Below are 25130 nucleotides of genomic sequence, written 5' to 3'. Positions count from 1 at the left end.
TTACCATGGTTAACAAAGAACCTCAACACGGAAAAGTATCAGCATGAACTGTAGAGAGAGTTTGATAGAAATGCCAGCAGGCACACATACTGGAGGCAAAAAGATTCCTCTTTTTCACTCTGCCAAGTAACTTTTGACATTGGCATCTTGTCTCCTCTAGAAAATCACTACCAACTTTCTGCTTTCAACATATGGATCTCCCTTTTCAGTCTTTCATATCTTTCCATTTCCCCATTCCTTCTGAAAGATATTGTGCTGAGTTTTGTGAGGAATGAGAAGAGGGTGCTTCAGTGATGGGGTGAGCAATTAAGTGAGGTACAACGGCACAGTGAACTGGGATGGCAAGAAGTTGAATGCGTGAACTGTGGAAGAAATTATGTTCTTGGTGGTCTACTGAAAATACAAACATCACTGTTTTCCTTTACATTATTGAAGAATCAATAGTGAAATAAACAATTAAACCAGAATGCATCGCCTTTACTGTAATATAGTTGTTTCTCAGACAAGCATGTTTCATACACTCTGAAACTGCACAAACAATTTAGTGCCCTTAAAAATGGATTTTACTGAGACTTCTGGTGGTGGCATGTAGGGAGCAGTTGCCCACCAGGGTACTTTACTTTTAGCCCTTTTCGCCCAGTTTTTTTTTTAAATGGCTAAAGCTTCACTAGCTCAATGGGATAAGGTTCTCACACAGAGAAATGCACAGAAAGTTTAAAAAAAATAAATTTAGAGTATCCAATTCATTTTTCCCAATTAAGGGGCAATTTAGCATGGCTAATCCACCTAACCTGCACATCTTTGGGTTGTGGGGGCGAAACCCACGCAAACACGGGGAGAATGTGCAAACTCCACACGGACAGTGACCCAGAGCCGGGATCGAACCTGGGACCTCGGCGCCGTGAGGCAGCAGGGCTAACCCACTGCGCCATTGTGCTGCCCTGAAATGCAGAGAAAGTTTAGGACAAGGAAGCCTGCAAATGGAAACTAGTTGATGGGTTCCGAAACTTCGAGGTTCTTTGGTTGAGAAAATGGCAGAAGCCACCATCGTGACTCTGGCTACTTCATTGATGGCAAGAGGTGCTTACACAGTCATCTTGGCAATGGATTTCAGAAGCAGCAGCAGGCTATCTCCGGGGGCCTCCATAAATCATTGGAAGAGGCCGCAGCTCCCATTCGGTCAGCGTTACAGCAGACTGATGAAACGGTAAAGGCGCAGCGATACAGGATGTGGAGGTGCATCGCGCAAGGCAGAGCGATCAGATTGTCTCCTTGGAAGCTGAGATGACACTTATGGCCAGTGTTGATAAAGCACTGAGGGCCAAGGTGGGTGATCTGGAGTATCTGGCGATGCTGGAAAGAGGGGGTTACGTGGTTTTCGGGAGAAGGAACAAGCCCAGAGATGGGCAAAGGATAAATCGGGACTACAATTGGGGGGCCACACCATCAAGCTCTGTTAGGGTGCGGGTGCGAAGCTGGCGGTTAACAAGATCAAAGCCGCATGCTACCAGGATGGTATACCCTGCACGTCTCAGTGACTTTTGAAACAATTGTTTTGATGCGCCAGAGGAGGTAAATGCTTTTGTTATGAAGCATCGGCTGGGGGCGAGTTAATTTTCACAAGATCTTTGTATGTTTGGGGAGGGCATGTGGTTATGGGGATTTGTTGGGGTTTCTCGTGCACGTTTGTATTTTCTGTTTCTTGTGTAGGAGGGGTGTTTTTTCTTTGATTATTAAAGTTGGATTTGGGCAGGAACATGGTGGTTATGGTTATTTATTTGTCTTCACTCTAGGCAGGGACCACCTTGCTGGCCGAAGGGTTAGCTAACGGGGGCGGAGTGGTGGGTTAACTGCAGCTCATTCTGTTATTGTAGTTCTAGATAATGAACTTAGTGTTTTTGTTTTGTTTAGGGTTGGCGTAGTTGAGGTAGGAGCTAGTTTGATTGTTTATATGGGTGTGGCATTGTTGGGAGGTGGGAAGTAGGGATAGTTTTCAGACGGTGACTGCAGTTGTTTCTTTGTGTTGTCTGTGTGTGTGTGGGGGGGGGCAATTTGGCTGGTCACTTGGAATGTAAGGGAACTGAATGGCCCAGTGAAAAGGTCGAGGATATTTCATCAGCTGAAGAGCTTGAATGCTGATATGGCGTTGCAGCAAGAGACTCATTTGTGGGTTAGGGCCCAGACAAGGTTACGGAAGGGGTGGGTGGGTGGGACAGGTATTCTACTTGGGTTTAGATGGTAGGGCCCGGGAGCGGCAGGCTTGATTCCTTTTTTGGCGGCTAAGATTTTGGCGGATTCGAACACAAGACATATGATTGTCAGTGGGTCTTTGGTGACCACTTAGTTAATGAGTATGCACCAAATAGGGGTGATACAGCTTTTATTAACAAGCTACTGATTTCTATTCCGGACTTAGACTCAAACCAGCTCATTTTGGGTGGAAAACACATTATTGGCTTTTATGGTGCAGATTGGGTGAGGAGGTTGGGGGGGGGGGGCTGATCCGTGGCCGGGTTTTACATCCGATTTTTCTTTTTTCTCCCCTGTCCATCAGGTTTGTTCTCGGATTGACTTCTCGGTGGTTAGATCTCGGTGGGTAGATCTCTCCTTCCTTGGGTGAAGAAGGCAGGGTACTCAGCAATTGTGATCGCAGATAATGCGCCACATTTCATGGATTTGGAATTAGAGCCGAGTCCCACTCAATGCCCGCCGTGGAGATTGGACACGGCATTGCTGACAGACAAGGGATTTTGGAGCGCATATCCTCCGCCTTTGTAGAGTACATTACGTTTAATAAGAGTGGGTCAATCTCACCTTCTACGTTGCGAGGGGCCCTCAAGGTGATCATTAGGAGGGGGAGGGGGCAGAGAGATAATTTCCTACAAGTCACAGAGGCATGCCAGGAAAGGGTGGGGTGGGCGGATCAGCAGAGGTTGACGATTCCATCCTTCAGGTGGACCATCAGTACTCGCTTGCTCCTTCACTGGAGTTGCTGGCAGGTAGGAAAAGGTTGCAGACGCAATTTGAATTACTCTCACGGGTAAGGCAGTAAGTCAGCTGGGGCGCTCGAGGGCATTCTATGAACACGGGGAGAAAGCCAGTCACCTTTTAGCACACCAGCTGAGGAGGCAAGCTGCCTCCTGTGAGATCGTGCAGGTGAGGGACACGGGGGAGGGGGCACCTTGGCTTCCGCCCCATCGAAGGTTAACACTGAGTGTGAAGTCTTTTATCAAAGTTTCTGTACATCGGATTCCTGTAGGAGAGATTGGCCATGATGCAATTTTTCCCACCATCCTTCCCGGTGGTGGAGGGGGGAGGGCGAGAGAGAGAAGGGAAGAATTAGAATCCCTGTTGGGCCAGGAGATTTCAGTCTGTTAAAATGAACACCGTCCTGAGGTTCTTGCATTTTCAGTGTCTCCCCATTTTTCTCCCAAAACCTTTCTTTGTCAGAGTAAATAAATTGATAACAAATTGTCTGGCGTTCCTTCAGAGAGAAAGACAGCCAGGAGGTGGTTTAGCTTTACCTAATGTGTTATTTTATTATTGGGAAGCAAATATTGCTCAAGAAGCCGATTCCATATGGGGGCAGATGGAGATGGAGCTCTTGTAGTGGTTCTAGCTTGGGGGCCTTGGTAACTGCCTCGCTATCGTTTTCTCCAGCAAAATCTACCTCAAGTCCGGTAGTAGTGTCCACTCTGGGGATTTGGAGGCCGCTTAGACAAAATATTAAGCTCAGCTCCATGTCGTTGTTAGACCTTATTTGTAGTAATCATCTTTGTGCCAGCGGGTTTTGATTTGACATTCAGGTCTTTGGGCGGGGGCTGTTTGTGGAGGGCATGTTTGCCAGTTTTGAGGAGCAGTTGGACAAATTTCAACTCCCGAGAATTAATGTATATAGGTATTGGCAGGTTCGCGATTTCTTGGGTAAGGCGTTTCCTTAATTTCCCTTAGCATCTTCATCCTCTTTCTTGAATAGGATCTTATCTCTAGCCGATGCAGATGAGAGGAGGATTTCGGACATTTATAACCAGATCCTTTCGGTGGAGCCGGCTCCGTTGGATGAGATGAAGAGAAAGTGGGATGGTGAGCTGCGTCTGGTTTTGGATGGGTGTGGTGTAGGTGAGGTTCTTCACTCTTCACAGGGTCAACTCTACCTCCTCATGTGCTCGGCTTAGCTTGATTCAGTTCAAGGTGGTGCACGGGGTACATCTGCCCAAGGAGAGGATGAGTGTTTTTTTTTCTCGAGGTGGAGGATAGGTGCGAGTGTTGTGCTCGAGGGCCAGTGAATTGTATCCACATGTTCTGATTGTCTCCTAAACTTGAAAGCTTCTGGTCTCCTTCTCTAACACCACGTAAGAGATTCTTGATATCAAGCTGGAGGACAAGTGAGAGTGTTGCTCTCGGGACCCAGCTAACCACATTTGATCTCGTCTGCCCCAAGCTGGTAAGCTTTCGGGCCTTTTGATTTTCAACCCCATGTTGGAGATATGCAACATTGATTTGGATCCATGTCCGTTTGTGGCCATTTTCAGGTTTCAGACTCACCGGTGCTGCAGACGGGGTGGGGGGGGCTGAAGGTAGAAATCACCTACTCCGCCCAGTGCCTCGGCCTGTTTGGGTGACCTAATGGAGTTCTTCTATCTGGAGAAGGTCAGGTACATCATTAGGGGGTCGGTAGAAGGGTTCTACTCGAGGCGGCAGCCACCCATTTCCTTTTTCAAAGAGTTAGTCGCCGTGAGCTGTTTGGGGGGGGGGGGGGGGGGGGGGGTTAGTTATATGTTTGAAGGGTTGGATTCAGTGGGGTTGCTGAGTATTGATAATGTTATTTTTGCGTTGTACCTTTATGTATTGGTGGTAGAGTGTGGTATTATTTTGTTGTAATGAATAACTTCTTCAATAAAAACATTTTTTAAAAGCCATATAGATTTTACCACTTAATCAGAGACGATGCACATTTTTGGGGTCCGCCGCTCCTCCTCTTCATGGAGGACCCACAGCAAGCCCCCATTCCGCCCCGCCAGGACTGGCTGGGGAGTGGGCGGAAGGCTGGGGGGCGGGTGTCCGGCCCCCAGGTGGTCACTCCCAGGCACGTATTCTTCACAAAGTCATCACTCACATCATCGTAGGTAAAGTCTTGTAAGGATGCATTTTTAATTGTCAGCATTGTTGAATTTGTCAAATATTCCAGACTCATCGTACTTTGCAGGTAATTTTTCACTTTTTTCAAGACAGGGAAAGATTGTTCACAAGAAGCACACGTGGCAGGCATATTTGGAAAGGCTGCCTACAAATCACCACATGCAAGTCAGTACAAATTAGCTGGTAATCTTGAAGCAGAGCTCATTATTATCGATGAAATGAATGACTGTTTCACTTCACCTTCAAAAGTATTTGTGTCTATGCCCTGCCGGTACAATTCAATTAACCTCTTATTTCAGTGGCTCTTAGCATTCCCATCCAAACTTTTGTCAAAAAACAAAAATAGTTCAACAGTCTTCTTCAGAGATTCACTTCTGTTCTGCAAATGCACCATTACTGTGTCACAAATAACACTGACGGTCTCAACGATGATCTTCTCTTTCCCCTTTAAAGTGATTTTGTTGTCACTAGATCATCAAAAATGACTTTGTGTCTTGTACTTATCACCAGAGGGATTTATATTCTTTGTTAACATTAGTGCCTCTTGTTCTACTGAGGTATAGTAATTTCAAATTTCCATGGCAATATTTCTAACTTGAGGCTAACAACTGTGAAGTATTCAATAAAGTTGGACAAACATTTTGCAGCGATTTGCTGACAGCTTTCATTCTTTGAAGTAAACAGTTAAACAAAACAGTAAAAACTACAATTTTGTACTTTTCAAACTTCTCTGATAAGGATTTTGCTTCCGCTTTCTCACGTAGTTTCTCTGAAATTGATGTGACTCTGTCTGATAAACATTACTTTATATCAACCAAGTTCAGTCTGAAAGCCAGAACAACACCTGCTCGAGTGGACCACTTGATGTCACAAATTCTTTGGACCGTCAAATGTTTTCCATGTGCCTGCTCCAAGCGTGGTTGCCGCATATTCCACCAATGCGTGGAAACCAAAAAGAAGGCATAGAAATTTAGAACTTGCCTTGCAGGTTAAATTCAAGAAGTGACTGGAACATGGGATGAATAAATGCACATGGGCTTGCATCGTTCAGTCTTGCTTTTTGAATATTTTCCTGCCATATTTGCGGCATTATCGAAAACCTGCCCATGACAATTTTTGATATCCAAACTTAAATTTGAAAAAATATCCAAAACCATTTGTCTCCAGACACTCGGAAGTGTGGGATTGTAGCTGGACAAAACAGAGAAATCGCTCAACAACTTCACCATCACTGGTCATATATCTTATAATTCATGTTAATTTGTCCACATGATTCACATCTGGTGTTGAATCAACTATTATGGAATAGTATTGAACATCTTTGACTTCATTAGTGAATTGGTTTCTGAGCCGCTCTGCCATTATAGTGCCGAGGTCATCGTAGGTTCAATGCGTTAAAAGGTTGGTCTTAGAAGACTTCTAAACTGCTTTTGTCCTCAATCCTCAAACTCTTTTCTCAAATATAACATGTTACCCATGTTCTCCGATCTTTTTGTTGCAAAATATTCAATCCTATCCAGTAGAACTGAGTTTTGGCCATCAGACTGTCTTCAGGGTAAGTTTCTTCCCTCACTCCAGCAGCAGAACAATGAGCTTGAGCAGTATCTTGTAGTTCCATTCCCATTTCAGAATCCACATCTTCTTCTTGTTTTTTTAGGGGGTGTGTTGTCTCTGGAAATCAGTAGGTCAAAGTCATCAAACAAGTCACCCAAATCTTTTGTGGATGTTGTTGTTGAAGATGAATGTACAGTTTGATCACTGCTCAATACTTCAAAGCTTTTAAAGTAAAGTAAAGCCAAACTGTCTTTTATCCCAGCTTCGTCCCCTTGCCTCGCCTTCAACTTCCTGCGATTCTGACTGTCAGATTCATAGTGTCTCTGGGGATGATCTGTCTTGATTTTCAACGATTCACAAATAAGTTTTCAGAATCTTCTGTTGCTTGAAGCCTCCTTAAGCAAAAGCAGATGATTATCTAAGCTGCTCAAAAACAGTGATGAATTAAACAAAGTTCATGAGTTGGTAGGGGGCTGGTCTTCGGAAATTGTGTAAAGAATTGGTGTGAGGATGAGCCGGAGTTCACGGCCAAAATCCTGCCAGAGTAACAGGCTGCTGGCAATAATCTTCTGGAAAGCTTGATGCCGATGGATGGTTTCAATCAGAGAGAGAATGACTGACACCAAATTCAACTTTCGAAAACAAGCAGAAATAAAGATGATGGGCAGCAGCCAGCCTGAGCGGGGCGACTCCAACAGAGACTCGACCCAGGGCAGCACAGTAGTTAGCACAGTTGCTTCACAGCTCCAGGGTCCCAGGTTCGATTCCCGGCTTGGGTCACTGTCTGGGTGGAGTCTGTACGTTCTCCCTGTGTCTGCGTGGGTTTCCTCCAGGTGCTCCGGTTTGCTACCACAGTCCAAAGATGTGCAGGTTAGGTGGATTGGCCATGCTAAATTGCCCTTAAGTGTCCAGAAAAGGTTAGGTGGGGTTACTGAGTTACGGGGATAGGGTGGAGCGTAAGTGGGGTGCTCTTTCTAAGGGCCATTGCAGACTCGATGGACTGAATGGTCTCCTTCTGCACTGTAAATTCTATGTTCATATGTTATGTTGGTTGCTGCCAAGCCCAGCCCCCTCACTCTCAGCCCTGCTGCCTGGCTGGCCTCTGGTCCTGGTCAAGTCGCCCTGCTCGGGCTGGCTGCTGCAATCCATTCCCTGATACACAATGCCGCCGCTTGCCTTTGTCACACCTCTGGACTGCTGCTGTGCTCACCTCTCATTCTGGCCTTGAGCCACAGTGACCGTGTCTGTGCCTGGCAGCTGCAGCTGGCCGTCTTGCCTGGCCTCTGATCTCTCTCACCTTCACTGCCCAGGCCGGTTGCTGCCCAGCCCAGCCCTCTCACCCCCAGCCCTGCTGCCTGGCTGGTCTCAGGCTCTCGTCCATCCGTCCTGCTTCCACTGATCGCTGCTCCTTGATTCCCTGATTTCCTAGCCTTCTTTGCACCTCCGGACTGCTGCTCTGCTCACCTCTCGGTTCTCGCTTGGGTGGCCGGGCCTTAAGCCTCGTCGAACGCATGTGGTCCTGGCTGGCTATCTGGCCAGGTAGCCTCTATTCTTTTTGGCTTGTTGCCCCCCGTGTTCCTCAGCCCTGGCCTGAGGGTCAAGAGTTGCCCCACTGCTCCCATCGAGGGCCGTTGGCCAGTGCCTCTACTCGCCTCACTGAAGGCTTCGCAGGTGCTCACCTTGGTGTTAGGCCGACGTCCTCACTTTTGCCTCCGGCTGCCCCCCAAACCAAATGGCAGAAACCGGGCTGCTGCTTTGCTCCTTTACTAAGTGAAAGTTCAGAAACTTCACACCAGTTCAGGAGATCCATGTCTGAACTTCTGCAAGTCTCCATCACCTCTCAACATCTGGCAAACGCCCACCAATCAGTTGCCCGATGTTGTTCTGTATTGCCTGCTAATTGGCTCATTATTTTGAGCTACAAAAGCTCCGATTGGTGTCCCCAAGATGTTCCCACCACAAGTCACTTCTCCATATGGGGTTCCCCCCTCCCTTCCCCACCAACCATTGGCTGGGGCCCTGAGCTGCAGTGCTGAGTGTTTCACTGAAAGTCCGCTTCTGCATTTAACCCTTCATAAGAAACTGCTTGTTTTGTAGAGGATGCAGGCTCGTTGAATATCCCACATCCTCGGGAATACCATTGATCAGAAACTGAACTAGCCATATTTTCTTTTTTTTTTTTAATTTGTTTTTATTCAAAATTTTCAATAATTTTTACAAACCACTACAAAAAGAAAAACAATGAAAAGAAAACAGCAATAAAATAGAAAACAACTTAACCATTTAATAAATTAACAATTTAACAAAACAAGGTGGGCTATCTGCCCTTTACAAATAAAGTCAATCCCCCCCCCACCCCCGGTTTGCTGCTGCTGCTGACCTCCACCTAACGTTCCACGAGAAAGTCAAGGAACGGTTGCCACCGCCTGGAGAACCCCTGCAAGGACCCTCGCAAGGCAAACTTTATCCTCGCCAACTTGAGAAACCCCGCCATGTCACTGACCCAACCCTCTACACTTGGGGGTTTCGCGTCCCTCCACATTAACAAGAGCCTTCGCCGGGCTACCAAGGAGGCAAAGGTCAGAACTCCGGCCTCTTTCGACTCCTGCACTCGCGGATCATCCGATACCCCAAATATCACTATCCCCCAACGTGGCTTTACTCGAGTGTCCAAGACCTCGGACATAGCCTTCGTGAAGCCTTTCCAGAATCCTGTAAGCGCCGGGCATGCCCAGAACATATGGACAGGGTTTGCTGGGCTCCCTGAGCACCTCACACACCGTCCTCCACCCCAAAGAACTTACTCATTCTCGCCACTGTCATATGCTCCCGGTGCACCACCTTAAACTGAATCAGGCTAAGCCTGGCGCAAGATGAGGAGAAATTGACCCTGCCCAGGTCATCAGCCCACAGGCCCTCATCTAGCTCCTCACCCAGCTCCTTCTCCCACTTGCCCTTCAGCTCTTCCACCGAGGCCTCCTCCACCTCCTGGTATATGTCCGATACCTTGCCATCCCTTACCCACCCGCCCGAGACCACCCTATCCTGTATCCTCCGGGTAGGTAACAATGGAAATTCCCCCACCTGCTTTTTCACGAATGCCCAAACCTGCATGTACCTAAAAGTATTCCCTGGGGGCAACCCAAATTTCTCCTCCAGCGCCCTCAGACTAGCAAAAGTCCCATCAATAAACAAGTCCCCCATCCTTTTGATACCTGCCCTGTGCCAGGTTCGGAACCCACCGTCTATTCTACCTGGAACGAACCTGTGGTTGTTCCGTATCGGGGTCCAGACTGAGGCCCTTTCCTCCCCCCCCGTGCCATCTCCACTGCCCCCAGATCCTCAACGTCGCCGCCACCACTGGGCTCGTGGTATACCACGTCGGCGGAAGCGTCAGCGGTGCCATTATCAGTGCCCCCAAGCTAGTATCTTTACAAGACGCCGCATCGAACCGTTTCCATGCCGCTCCTTCTCCCTCCGTTACCCATTTTCGAATCATAGATACATTCGCTGCCCAATAATAGCTGCAAAAGTTCGGCAGCGCCAACCCCCCGACTGCGCTCCAAGAACAGTCTCTTAATCCGCGAGGTCTTGTTTACCCACACAAATCCCGTAATACTCCTATTTACCCGCTAGAAAAAGGACTTTGGGATGAGAATGGGCAGGCACTGGAAGATGAACAAGAAAGACCTAGGGAGGACTGTCATCTTTACAGACTGCACCCTGCCCGCTAGGGAAAGCGGCAGCATGTCCCACCTCCTAAAGTCCTCATCCATCTGATCCACCAGCCGCGCTAAATTGAGCTTGTGCAAGACCCCCCAGCTCTTAGCCACCTGGATGCCCAAGTAACAAAAGCTCCTCTCCACCATCTTGAGCGGTAGCTCTCCCAGTCTCTTTTCCTGGCCCCTCGCATGTATCACAAAAAGCTCGCTTTTTCCAACATTCAGCTTGTACCCCGAAGTCTCCAAGAATCTGCATGACCTCCCCCATCCCCTCCACCGGATCCGCAATATACAGGAGCAGGTCATCCGCATACAGTGAAACCCGATGCTCCTCCCCTCCCGAACCAACCCCCTCCAGTTTCTGGACTTCCTCAACGCCCTGGCCAGCGGCTCGATTGCCAGGGCAAACAGCAGGGGGGCAGGGGGCACCCCTGCCTCGTTCCTCGATGTAATCTAAAGTACTCCGACCGCAGCCGGTTCATCGATACACTCGCTACCGGGGACTGGTACAACAATTTGACCCACCCTATAAATTCCTCTCCAAACTCAAATCTGCCTAACTTGATTGCTCCCCCTTCCACAAAGATTCAATCCCTCCATCACCGATGAACAGTGGCAGCCGTGAGTACCATCTTCAAGATGCACCGCAGTAACTCGCCAAGGTTTCTTAGACAGCATCTTCCAAACCCACAACAACAGGTACTCCCACTCCACCCGATCAAAGGCTTTCTCCGCCTCCAAGGGCATCATGATCACATTCAGGGGCCTCCGCACATGCGTATTCAACTGCCTGCCCTTCACAAACCCAGTCTGATCCTCATTGATCACTCCCGGTACACAGTCCTCAATCCTAGTGGCCAAGGTCTTGGCCAACAGCTTGGCATCCACATTAAGGATCGAAATCAGCCTATAAGAGCCGCATTGCAACGGGCCCTTGTCTCGCTTAAGGATAAGCAAGATCAGAGCCTGCGACATCGTCAGGGGAAGGATTCCCTTTTCGTTTGCCTCATTAAAAGTTCTCAACAACAGCGGGTCAACAACTGGACTAGCCATATTAATACCGAGACTAGCAGAACAGGCCAAAGACTAGGAATCCTATGGCAAGTAACTCATTTTCTGACTCCCAAAGCCTGTCCACCATCTACAAGGCACAAAGTTAGGAGTGTGATGGAATACTCTCCACTTGCCTGGGTGAATGCAGCTCCAACAATACTCCAGGAGCTCAACACCATTCAAGAGAAAGCAGCCCGCTTGATTGCTCCCCCTTCCACAAAGATTCAATCCTTCCATCACCGATGAACAGTGGCAGCCGTGAGTACCATCTTCAAGATGCACCGCAGTAACTCGCCAAGGTTTCTTAGACAGCATCTTCCAAACCCACAACAACTACCATCTAGAAGGACAAGAGCAGCAGATACTGGGAACCCCACCACCTGGAGGTTCCCTCCAGGTCACTCACCACCCGAAGTGGAAATATATCACCGTTCCTTCATTGTCGCTGGGTCAAAATCCTAGAAAACTCTTTCTACCAGCACTCTGGGTGTATCTACACCACATGGACTGCAATGGTTCAAGAAGACAGCTCACTACTTCCTTCTGAAGGGCAACTAGGGATGGGCAATAAATGCTGGCCTAACCAGAAAAAATCCCGTAAATGAATAAAAAATTTGGCGAATGTCCTCCTGAGATCCGACTTGCTTTACTTGCTCCTTCAAGGCTGCTGTCAAACTCCAGGAATGCTAACAGGCTACTCCACAGTTTGTACAGGCTGCGAAAGCAGATGAACGCAACAACACCACTGCTGCTTTGTTTATCACAACACGTGTGGGGCCAGTCAGAGGAACCGGTGGCTGAAAGGCAGTCAAAAAGAATGGACAGTTAACTCTGCTTCAATCCCATTCAATGGCAATGCCTCCCAGCAGTACTATGTGATGGAGCCTGGCAATCATGTGTGTTGGGAAAAGTTACCATCATATCGGCCATGATCTTATTAAATGACGGAGCAGGCTCGAGGGGCTGAATGGGGGCTCCTGAAAAGGGGCTCCTCTTCCTTGTTCATATATTTGTAAAGTTGTACACTGTCAATTAATGGCCTCTAGTGGTAAAAGCTGGCTCCTGCCACATACCATTTGGTACTCCACGCACATTCCAGGGATCTATCAAACTTAGATAAAGTCAGATAAATAATGATAGAAAGACACTCACCTTCTGAAAGACTTGGTAATTGGACTTAGACCAAATGTCCAGCTGTGAAATAAAAGACAACATTAGATCCATTCATAAAGATCTCATTGTTAAATAGTGGCATGCCACACCCAAGAGAATTTCTGAATGTTTGCCAGTTTAATTGCGCATGCAAGAAAATGAAATGTGTTAATTGGAAAAGCAGTTGTTGAAAACTAACTGGGCAGTAGTTTTGGTTACAAAAGAACAAAAAAGGGAGGAGACAGCAGATTCAATAGCCACCCATTTAGCACTAGAATATGGATTCTAATCCAGCCCCAAACTGATGGAAATATCTGACCCAGTTGCTCTGATTTATGTGAAAGTAGACCAGTAAAGTCCAACATAATGTCCAATGGAACAGAACACCCCGCACCAACAGCTTCAAAATAAAACTATTTCACTCAGAGAAGGCGGAGTAGTGTACATAGGCAAAATGGAACATTGGTGAGATAGCGAGTGCACCTTTGATTGAAGAGCACAACATAACTGTTTATATTGGTGTTGTATGCAAACTGGGAATACTGTATGCTGTCAAATATGCAACAAATGAGCCAAAGCTCCAATCTTAAATCATTTTATTTTGCCACAAACTAAAGTTAAATAATATCTTAGGTAAAGTTTTCCAACTTAGTATTGATAGGTAACAAAGTAGGGATACTTTGGGTTGTAGGACAGTGCCCATTAGGCTTGGGATTGAGAAACTTAATCTCATTTTGTATGGGACCCTGACCGCCAGCAGACAGAGCACAGACTTCCCACTCGTGTGGGCTCATTTTGAATCCAGAAGCAGAGGTGAAAGAACAGAGTCTAATAAACTACACCACCTGGTCTCCCACTCCAAGAAAAATAACTGATCACCCAGATCAGTCCTTATACATGCTAATTAACTGGGCAGCACGTGGTACTGCTGCCTACGCGCGCCGAGGACCCGGGTTTGAATCCCGGCCCTGGGTCACTGTCCAAGTGGAGTTTGCACATTCTCCCCGTGTCTGCGTGGGTTTCACCCCCACAACCCAAAGATGTGCAGGTTAGATGGATTGACCACTCTAAATTGCCCCTTAATTGGAAAAAAATAATAATTGGGTACTCAAAATTTATTTTTAAAAATACATGCTAATTAACTTCAAAAAAAACAATGAGCATAAACGTTGCATAGATTGCATTTAAAGTGTTTCCAGCTTACTAATGATGAGTAATCAAGTTCACTCAAACAAATCTTGCAAGCGATGCTTACCTCATCACTGAAATATTTGGATCAATTTTCAACAGGAGCGTAACATATTAAAGCAAGATTTCAAATGAGCAGTTTACTTATCCTGACAACTGCTCGCTAATGTGGGAAATATATTCAGTGAAAGTTGCTTACTCAATAAACAAGCTGTTCTGTGTGACTGAATTTATGCCAGAAAGATTTCTTTTAAAAACCAGTCTTCCTGGCAATATCAAATTTACCTTGGGTGTGCATGTGATCCATGTGTTGCAACAAGTACACTAACTACTTTGGAAAATGTTTTTTATCCACTTGGTTACTTACTAACATAAGAAAATAAACTTTCCTCCCTTCCAATAATGGACCTGGTCGAGTATCCCCAGGATAAAGTGCCTTACAAATATGTTGATATCAATTGTAAGTTTCTTGTGAAGTCTGATAACTTTTTAAAAAGATATTCGAATTCCCAGTGACCAACTTAACCGAAACAAGATTTCAAGTTTTCAGGTTTCACGATAACAAACTAAAATCTACATCGACCAAACAATACTTGTAAGAAACTAATATTCTAAACTAGGAAAAGAATAATTCTTATTAATGACATATACACACACACACTCTCCACAGAATTGCCGCCTTTTCAGGAAACTGTCTAAGGTCATTCCGAGCGTCCAACATCCATTTCGCCAAGTGGCAACGTCCAGTGACCGGAGGTCCTCTTCCCCCAGTCCTCCGAGAATTCCCAAACTGACTTTCAATAGTTAGGCCCACTCTAGTGATTTCTTCTCCTGGCCTCACCAGAGCAAATATTCCAGTGTAAAGTTGCTGCTGGCTCCTCTTCTTCGACCAGTAGACAAGCTTACCCAGAATTCTGTCTGGTTGCTAACAGCTCTTTCTCCCTGTAGAGCCCAGCAACTGCTGTTCCTGACGCAGTCTCTCCGGGTCCAGGGCTTTTTAAAATCAGGCCATCTGGGAGTCTGCAAGTCTACGCAAGGCAAGGCTTCTCTCTATGCTTAGGTGTGAAATATGGCATACAAAAGCAAGAGGGTAGCCAGGGAAAGGGTTGGCCACTGAAGGATAGGCAAGGGAATCTATGTGTGGAGCCAGAGGGAATGGGCGAGGTACTCAATGAATACTTTGCATCAGTATTCACCAAAGAGAAGGAATTGGTAGATGTTGAGTCTGGAGAAGGGTGTGTAGATAGCCTGGGTCACATTGAGATCCAAAAAGACGAGGTATTGGGTGTCTTAAAAAATATTAAGGTAGATAAGTCCCCAGGGCCTGATGGGATCTACCCCAGAATACTGAAGGAGGCTGGAGAGGAAATTGCTGAGGCCTTGACAGAAATCTTTGGATCCTCACTGTCTTCAGGTGATGTCCCGGAGGACTGGAGAATAGCCAATGCTGTTCCTCTGTTTAAGAAGGGTAGCAAGGATAATCCCGGGAAATACAGGCCGGTGAGCCTTACTTCAGTGGTAGGGAAATTACTGGAGAGAATTCTTTGAGACAGGATCTACTCCCATTTGGAAGCAAATGGACGTATTAGTGAGGCAGCATGGTTTTGTGAAGGGGCGGTCGTGTCTCACTAACTTGATAGAGTTTTTCGAGGAGGTCACAAAGATGATTGATGCAGGCAGGGCAGTGGATGTTGTCTATATGGACTTCAGTAAGGCCTTTGACAAGGTCCCTCATGGTAGACTAGTACAAAAGGTGAAGTCACACGGGATCAGGGGTGAGCTGGTAAGGTGGATACAGAACTGGCTAGGTCATAGAAGGCAGAGAGTAGCAATGGAAGGATGCTTTTCTAATTGGAGGGCTGTGACCAGTGGTGTTCCACAGGGATCAGTGCTGGGACCTTTGCTGTTTGTAGTATATATAAATGATTTGGAGGAAAATGTAACTGGTCTGATTAGTAAGTTTGCAGACGACACAAAGGTTGGTGGAATTGCGGATAGCGATGAGGACTGTCAGAGGATACAGCAGGATTTAGATTGTTTGGAGACTTGGGCGGAGAGATGGCAGATGGAGTTTAATCCGGACAAATGTGAGGTAATGCATTTTGGAAGGTCTAACGCAGGTAGGGAATATACAGTGAATGGTAGAACCCTCAAGAGTATTAAAAGTCAGAGAGATCTAGGAGTACAGGTCCACAGGTCACTGAAAGGGACAACACGGGTGGAGAAGGTACTCAAGAAGGCCTTACGGCAGGCTTGCCTTAATTGGCCGGTGCATTGAGTATAAGAATAAGCAAGTCATGTTGCAGCTGTATAGAACCTTAGTTAGGCCACACTTGGAGTAGTGTTCAATTCTGGTCGCCACACTACCAGAAGGATGTGGAGGCTTTACAGAGGGTGCAGAAGAGATTTACCAGAATGTTGCCTGGTATGGAGGGCATTAGCTATGAGGAGCGGTTGAATAAACTTGGTCTGTTCTCACTGGAACGAAGGAGGTTGAGGGGCGACCTGATAGAGGTCTACAAAATTATGAGGGGCATAGACAGAGTGGATAGTCAGAGGCTTTTCCCCAGGGTAGAGGGGTCAATTACTAGGGGGCATAGGTTTAAGGTGAGAGGGGCAAGGTTTAGAGTAGATGTACGAGGCAAGTTTTTTTACACAGAGGGTAGTGGGTGCCTGGAACTCGCTACCGGAGGAGGTGGTGGAAGCAGGGACGATAGTGACATTTAAGGGGCATCTTGACAAATACATGAATAGGATGGGAATAGAGGGATATGGACCCAGGAAGTGTAGAAGATTGTAGTTTAGTCGGGCAGCATGGTTGGCACGGGCTTGGAGGGTCAAAGGGCCTGTTCCTGTGCTGTACATTTCTTTGTTCTTAGTAAGTCTTAATCTAGGTCTCCTGCCCCTAGTAACCATCATCTGATCTGTGGATGGGCAAAGTAGAATACAACTTCGCACCGACCCCTTTCCACTCTGCCTTCCTTTAAAAACAAACCTGTTGGACTTTAACCTGGTATTCTAAGACTTCTTACTGTGTTCCTTTAAATTAAAAGAGATAATTTAAACATAACCAACTTGAGAAACCTTCTATTCGTAACCATGTTTATTTGCAGGGATCCAATTAAATGGGACAAATAGGAGAATCACTCACTGTCTGTTGGAATCTGGCGAGATTAGGTCAGACACCCAAAATGTGCACATATAGACTCTACTTTTTTTGGGTGTAGTTACCACCCAATCCCCAAAATTAATTGAGTGAAACTCAATAATATTCACCTGTAGTTACATTTAAATAAATAAACACATAGATAAATAACTCATTATTATTGTCACAAGTAGGCTTACATTAACACCGCAATGAAGTTACTGTGAGTTTCCCTTATTTAATCATAGCCTCCAGTTATCCAACAGCTCACCCCTTCCATTCCTAGATCCAAAGGAACAACTGCATTGTGTTTGACTCAGCAAGTGTTTTATCACCTTGGTCTGTATCTATTCCTATGACCCCAACTCTTGCCAAGCACAGGTATTTCCAGCTTTTCTGTTGCAGAGTTATATCAGTTTGGCTAAAGGTCGGACCCTGTTGTACATATCCACTACTATTCTGCAAGGAAAATGTGTTTGTTATGTCACTGTTTTATAACAGTGTCCTCCATTTCTAATCACATTTGAAGCCAGAAAGCTAATTTACATCTATGCCCCCAAACATTGGAAAAACCTGGGTCAAGTTCCCGTTTAATTTTCTCTGATTGGCTTTCAAAGGGTTAGTGCCTTTTTGAATTGTCACTATTTTTGTATTCCCCATGTCAGCTCCAGTGATAAACACAAGATTAGCCATTTGTTTCAGTTGGCCAGCTACCAGTTTAGCTTTATTATTAACTATTTCAAACACTGGAAATTTCAAATGCATTCCTAGTAATCGCATACAAATCCATTCCCCTTTCTAGCTTTGCTGATAGAAAATGCCAACTTTTCTCCCTTGGGAATGAAAGTCTGGAGAAATTATGAACTCATTTTCATGATTGTACATTTTATAAGTCATGCCAAGTATTTGTGGAGCCAAACCACAGTGAAAAGTCAATACATTCATAAAACTATTAAGGGGCTAGTAATTGGCAGAGAAACTTGGGAAGAAAATTTAAATCAAGAAACCACTTCCTTTCAGGAAAGATACCTAGTTTGGAGGTATAATTGCCATGCTAAAATTCTACTTCATGAGTACAAAGAACAAAGAAATGTACAGCACAGGAACAGGCCCTTCGGCCCTCCAAGTGCGCGCCGACCATGCTGCCCGACTAAACTACAATCTTCTACACTTCCTGGGTCCATATCCCTCTATTCCCATCCTATTCATGTATTTGTCAAGATGCCCCTTAAATGTCCCTATCGTCCCTGCTTCCACCACCTCCTCCGGTAGCGAGTTCCAGGCACCCACTACCCTCTGCGTAAAAAACTTGCCTCGTACATCTACTCTAAACCTTGCCCCTCTCACCTTAAACCTATGCTCCCTAGTAATTGACCCCTCTACCCTGGGGAAAAGCCTCTGACTATCCACTCTGTCTATGCCCCTCATAATTTTGTATACCTCTATCAGGTCTCCCCTCAACCTCCTTCGTTCCAGTGAGAACAAACCGAGTTTATTCAACCGCTCCTCATAGCTAATGCCCTCCATACCAGGCAACATTCTGGTAAATCTCTTCTGCACCCTCTCTAAAGCCTCCACATCCTTCTGGTAGTGTGGCGACCAGAATTGAACACTATACTCCAAGTGTGGCCTAACTAAGGTTCTATACAGCTGCAACATGACTTGCCAATTCTTATACTCAATGCCCCGGCCAATGAAGGCAAGCATGCCGTATGCCTTCTTGACTACCTTCTCCACCTGTGTTGCCCCTTTCAATGACCTGTGGACCTGTACTCCTAGATCTCTTTGACTTTCAATACTCTTGAGGGTTCTACCATTCACTGTATAATCCCTACCTGCATTAGACCTTCCAAAATGCATTACCTCACATTTGTCCGGATTAAACTCCATCTGCCATCTCTCCGCCCAAGTCTCCAGACAATCTAAATCCTGCTGTATCCTCCGACAGTCCTCATCACTATCCGCAATTCCACCAACCTTTGTGTCGTCTGCAAACTTACTAATCAGACCAGTTACATTTTCCTCCAAATCATTTATATATACTACAAAGAGCAAAGGTCCCAGCACTGATCCCTGTGGAACACCACTGGTCACAGCCCTCCAATTAGAAAAGCATCCCTCCATTGCTACTCTCTGCCTTCTATGGCCTAGCCAGTTCTGTATCCACCTTGCCAGCTCACCCCTGATCCCGTGTGACTTCACCTTTTGTACTAGTCTACCATGAGGGACCTTGTCAAAGGCCTTACTGAAGTCCATATAGACAACATCTACTGCCCTACCTGCATCAATCATCTTAGTGACCTCCTCAAAAAACTCTATCAAGTTAGTGAGACACGACCTCCCCTTCACAAAACCGTGCTGCCTCTCACTAATACGTCCATTTGCTTCCATATGGGAGTAGATCCTGTCTCGAAGAATTCTCTCCAGTAATTTCCCTACCACTGAAGTAAGGCTCACCGGCCTGTAGTTCCCGGGATTATCCTTGCTACCCTTCTTAAACAGAGGAACAACATTGGCTATTCTCCAGTCCTCCGGGACATCCCCTGAAGACAGCGAGGATCCAAAGATTTCTGTCAAGGCCTCAGCAATTTCCTCTCCAGCCTCCTTCAGTATTCTGGGGTAGATCCCATCAGGCCCTGGGGACTTATCTACCTTAATATTTTTTAAGACACCCAACACCTCGTCTTTTTGGATCACAACGTGACCCAGGCTATCTACACCCCCTTCTCCAGACTCAACATCTACCAATTCCTTCTCTTTGGTGAATACTGATGCAAAGTATTCATTGAGTACCTCGCCCATTTCCTCTGGCTCCACACATAGATTCCCTTGCCTATCCTTCAGTGGGCCAACCCTTTCCCTGGCTACCCTCTTGCTTTTTATGTACGTGTAAAAAGCCTTGGGATTTTCCTTAACCCTATTTGCCAATGACTTTTCGTGACCCCTTCTAGCCCTCCTGACTCCTTGCTTAAGTTCCTTCCTACTTTCCTTATATTCCACGCAGGCTTTGTCTGTTCCCAGCCTTTTAGCCCTGACAAATGCCTCCTTTTTCTTTTTGACGAGGCCTACAATATCACTCGTCATCCAAGGTTCCCGAAAATTGCCGTATTTATCTTTCTTCCTCACAGGAACATGCCGGTCCTGTATTCCTTGCAACTGCCACTTGAAAGCCTCCCACATGTCAGATGTTGATTTGCCCTCAAACATCCACCCCCAATCTATGTTCTTCAGTTCCCGCCTAATATTGTTATAATTAGCCTTCCCCCAATTTAGCACATTCATCCTCGGACCACTCTTATCCTTGTCCACCAGTACTTTAAAACTTACTGAATTGTGGTCACTGTTACCGAAATGCTCCCCTACTGAAACATCTACCACCTGGCCGGGCTCATTCCCCAATACCAGGTCCAGTACTGCCCCTTCCCTAGTTGGACTGTCTACATATTGTTTTAAGAAGCCCTCCTGGATGCTCCTTACAAACTCTGCCCCGTCTAAGCCCCTGGCACTAAGTGAGTCCCAGTCAATATTGGGGAAGTTGAAGTCTCCCATCACCACAACCCTGTTGTTTTTACTCTTTTCCAAAATCTGTCTACCTATCTGCTCCTCTATCTCCCGCTGGCTGTTGGGAGGCCTGTAGTATACCCCCAACATTGTGACTGCACCCTTCTTATTCCTGATCTCTACCCATATAGCCTCACTGCCCTCTGAGGTGTCCTCTCGCAGTACAGCTGTGATATTCTCCCGAACAAGTAGCGCAACTCCGCCTCCCCTTTTACATCCCCCTCTATCCCACTTGAAACATCTAAATCCTGGAACGTTTAGCTGCCAATCCTGCCCTTCCCTCAACCAGGTCTCTGTAATGGCAACATCATCATAGTTCCAAGTACTAATCCAAGCTCTAAGTTCATCTGCCTTACCCGTAATGCTCCTTGCATTAAAACATATGCACTTCAGGCCACCCGACCCGCTGTGTTCAGCAACTTCTCCCTGTCTGCTCTGCCTCAGAGCCACACTGTCCCTATTCCCTAGTTCTCCCTCAATGCTCTCACCTTCTGACCTATTGCTCCCGTGCCCACCCCCCTGCCATACTAGTTGAATGGGAGTACTTGCGCTTTTCATAGCTGTGATAGCTCCTGTATGTGAACCAAAATTTGCTTCAGTATACCTGACTATTGTGGAGTCCATTGACCTTGTCCTACATTTCCAGGCACAGTTTTTATTCATCTCCCAGCCATCTCTTGATAAGTAGAAAAACACTCTCAGTGCTGGAGCAGAGAGGGCTGAAGTATGGAACAGACTTCACCAAGACTGTTAAGTTTTATTCATTCCAAGGCTCAGTCATTTGGTTTTGAATCTTTGATTTGAACACATCTTGCAGAAAGAGCCATGAACACCTTTCTATATTTTCTGGTAACTTTAGCTGCTCTACTAATTTATGGGAGGCACGGCAGCACAGTCGTTAGAACTGTTGCTTCACAGCGCCAGGGTCCCAGATTCGATTCCCGGCTTGGGTCACTGGCTGCGTGGAGTCTGCACGCTCTCCCCGTGTCTGCGTGGGTTTCCTCCGGATGCTCCGGTTTCCTCCCACAAGTCCCGAAAGGCGTGTTTGTTAGGTGAATTGAACATTCTGAATTCTCCCTCAGTGTACCCGAACAGGCGCCGGAGTGTGGTGACTAAGGGCTTTTCACAATAATACACCAGTGTTGGTGTAAGCCTACTTGTGACAATAATAAAGATTATTATTATTTGTGCGCAGTAAGACTTTTGTACAGTAAGAAGTCATAAATTGCTCGGGTTAAATCAGGAATTCCCTCACTGTCGTTGTATCAAACCATTGGTTGTTTTTGTTGAAAGCTAACTATTCAGCAGCAGTTCTACTAATTTCCAAACTGCAAAACCTGCTATGAAAAGTATCAGAATTGGAAAACATTAGTTTACAAAAGATAATTTATCACCCTGCTGCTCCACTAAGTTTAAAAAGTAAATGCTAAAGTTGAAGTATAGAAACAGGCAATAAATGAATCCCTGACGGGAAACTACTGATCACTGGAAGGCGATATGACATTTGTACTGATGCCATTTAAAAATTATACTTGGAGGTCCACTTCTGCACATCTTTGTTATTGGCAACGTATTTGCCACAACATCTCCAAGACCACTTACTTTCACCTCCGTAACACCTCTCGACTTTGCCCTATCTCTGCTCATCTGGCTGCTGCAACCCTCATTCATACCTTTGTTAATGCTGGACCTGACTCTACCAATGTATCTGAGCTGCTCTCTCCAACTCCACTCTCCAAAATTTGAGGTCAACAAAAGCTCGGATGCCCATGTCTTAAACTTATATCAAGGTGAGTTTCCCAATCACCCCGTTACTCACTAACCTTCATTGGCTCACGATCAAGTGACATCTGGATTTTCAAATTCTCACTCGGTTTCAAATTCCTCTATGGCCTTGTCCCTCCCCATCTCTGTAATCACCCTCCAGCCCTCTAAGCTAGCTGCATTCCTCCAGTTTTGGTCTCATGTGCGTTCGTAATCATAACTGCTCATTCTTTGGTGACTGTGCCTTCAGTTGCCCAGATCTCAAACTTTCAAATTCCCTCGTTACACTTCTCCCCCTCGCTTCCTCACTTGCCTCCTTTAACACGCTTCCTCTTTTTTCAAGCTTTTGGTAAACTGACCTAATATTTCCTTATGTGGTTTGGTGTCATATTTCTTTGTGACCCTTCCATGAAGTGCCTTTGGACATTTCATTACATGAAAGGCATAATGAATAACTTATGTGTAACTTATAAATAGAAGTTTAATTTCATATTTTGGTTATGATTTGGAAAAACTGTTTAAAAAAAGTATACTAAACATTTCTGGGGGTTTTTTTGCACTTCTAACTTTGATATGTTTAATCAATATTCTTATTTCATTAGTCTGTAGTTCTTTCCGTAGACACGCCCCGCTGCTCAAGACTTGGCAGCTTTACAGTCACCCCCTTTTAATTTCCAGTCAATCTGTTTGTGTGTCAATTGTGCATTTCAGATTGCTCCAACTTTCCATGTGTCCTATCACTGCCTGTACTGGGCAACACCCGCCCTCTCTACTTGTTCTTTAGAGGGATACGGAACCCGTAAGCGTAGAAGTATTTAGTTTAGACGGGCAGCATGGCCGGCACAGGCTTGGAGGGCCGAAGGGCCTGTTCCTGTGCTGTACTTTTCTTTGTTCCTTGTTCGTAATACTATAACTCAAGTCTCTAAATGATTGCCCTACAACTTTATCATTGCATTGAAAATAGCCAATCACTACTCGCAACAGCTCTGGACTTCCTCCTACTACAGCTTCCTTTTTCCTCACACAGCACTTTCCCCTCTTCCAACAACCAGTTCTACTTTTCCTCAATTTGATTTTTTTTTAATCAAACTGCGTCTCACTATAAATAACACTGCAGCAATCAGCCATTTAGTTGGTCAGTTTCCCGATGCAAGCAGCTTCATTTAAGAGAGTAGTTAAACAACGACTATTCTAATGTAGAAAGCACTTGCTCTTTGAAATTGATTTGCAACGTTTAAAAAAATGTTTCATTTTCACAATACAAGCAGGTTGTCTATAATGTGTCTGTGATTTATAATACATTTACAGGGATCGAATGCACTAATGCTGAGAATTAGCTGGCATTCTGATGCCCTTGTATATCTCAGCACACAGCTGGAGTCTCAAGGTCCTGCGTTTTGAGGGACAGCTAGCAGTAGCCAGCCATCAGATCCATGGCCAGAATTGTTTTCTTTTACCGGTGATGTTATATTGGTCAAGGTGTTAGTGATCAAACTGATAGGATGAAAGTACCCCCCCCCCCCACCCCTTTCTTGGCAGAGGATTTTGCTGCAAGAGTTCCACAGGGCAGCATTATAGTCCAGCCATCTTCAGCTGCTTCCTCAATCACCCTCTCTGTATCATTAGGTCAGTATTGGGACTGTTCACTGGTGATGGTACTGCTCAGCTCCATTTTTAACTGAAGGTAATGAAACATCCATGCCAAACATCCGTGCCTGCATTCAGCAAGACCTGGACAATATCCAACACTAAGCTGACAAGTGGCCAGGCAATAACCACCTCCAGGGGTATGTCCAACAGCTGCCACATAACATTCAATGGCATTACCATCACCAAATTATCCCCCATTGATATCTTGGTGGCTGCCATTGACCAGAAAATCAACTAGCTAAACACAAATGCTATCACTGTTGCAGTAGGTTAGAGGCTGGGATTCCTGCAGTGATTGATAGCATATTTTATTTTTCAGCGAACTAAAATTTATTCAGTAACCATGATTAATTAATTGCTGCAAACATGCAAGGCAAGTGATGTTTCCCTCTGGCTGGGTGAGTCTAGAACATGGGGTCAGTCTTCCCTCTGGCTGGGTGAGTCTAGAACATGGGGTCAGTCTTCCCTCTGGCTGGGTGAGTCTAGAACATGGGGTCAGTCTCAGAATAAAGGGCTGACTATTTAGGGCTGAAACAAGAAAGAAATTCTTTGTCAACAAGTTGGGAATCTTTGGAATTCCCTACCCCAGACGGAAGATACGCTACAATTGAGATCGTTGATTTCTGGATACTTAAGGACATCGAGGAATATGGGGTTCACACAGAAAAGTGGAGTTGAAATAGCAGATCACACTGAATGGTGGAATAAGTCCTAGTGTTCCTTCAACACATGGGCTGCAGTGATTCAAGAAGGCAGCTCATCACACATATGACATATGACAAATAGTTACTTGAATATGACATGAGAAGACAAAGTAGTAATGTAATCATGCTCTGCAGGCATCATCACCTGGAGGAGAAAAGGGACAGAAAATAAATGTAATCACCTTCCTTCTTCTTCGGTTCAGCAGAGAGACTAAGAGACTAGAGAAACTGGAATTTTGAGTACTGGATGTTAAAGGACCATTTGATTAAGGTGCCACTTCTGACTTCATAATAATAATCTTTATTCGTGTCACAAGTAGACTTACATTAACACTACAAAGAAGCTATTGTGAAAATCCCCTAGTCGTCACACTCCGGCGCCTGTTTGGGTACACAGAGGGAGAATTCAGAATGTCCAATTCACCTAACAAGCACGTCTTTTGGGACTTTGTGAGAGGAAACCGGAGCACCCGGAGGAAACCCGCGCAGACACGGGGA

The 25130-nt window shown here is 45.7% G+C and overlaps 1 protein-coding gene across 3 annotated transcripts in view; it reads right to left on the bottom strand.

Annotated features, from left to right (window-relative positions):
• Positions 1–25130, bottom strand: part of med27 (mediator complex subunit 27) — a 287097-nt gene that overhangs the window by 15197 nt on the left and 246770 nt on the right. For 2 of the 3 annotated variants that reach the window (XM_072488608.1, XM_072488606.1), the window contains one exon: positions 12621–12662. The exons of the other annotated variant lie outside the window; for it this stretch is intronic. In XM_072488608.1, the coding sequence (XP_072344709.1) occupies positions 12621–12662 (42 nt within the window). The remainder of the gene's footprint in view (positions 1–12620; positions 12663–25130) is intronic. 3 annotated transcript variants of the gene reach the window in all.

Source organism: Scyliorhinus torazame, chromosome 22, assembly GCF_047496885.1.
Source record: "Scyliorhinus torazame isolate Kashiwa2021f chromosome 22, sScyTor2.1, whole genome shotgun sequence".
NCBI classification, from domain to species: domain Eukaryota; kingdom Metazoa; phylum Chordata; class Chondrichthyes; order Carcharhiniformes; family Scyliorhinidae; genus Scyliorhinus; species Scyliorhinus torazame.
The sequence above is the reverse complement of the archived record's forward strand: the minus strand, read 5'-3'. Positions and strand labels throughout refer to the sequence as shown.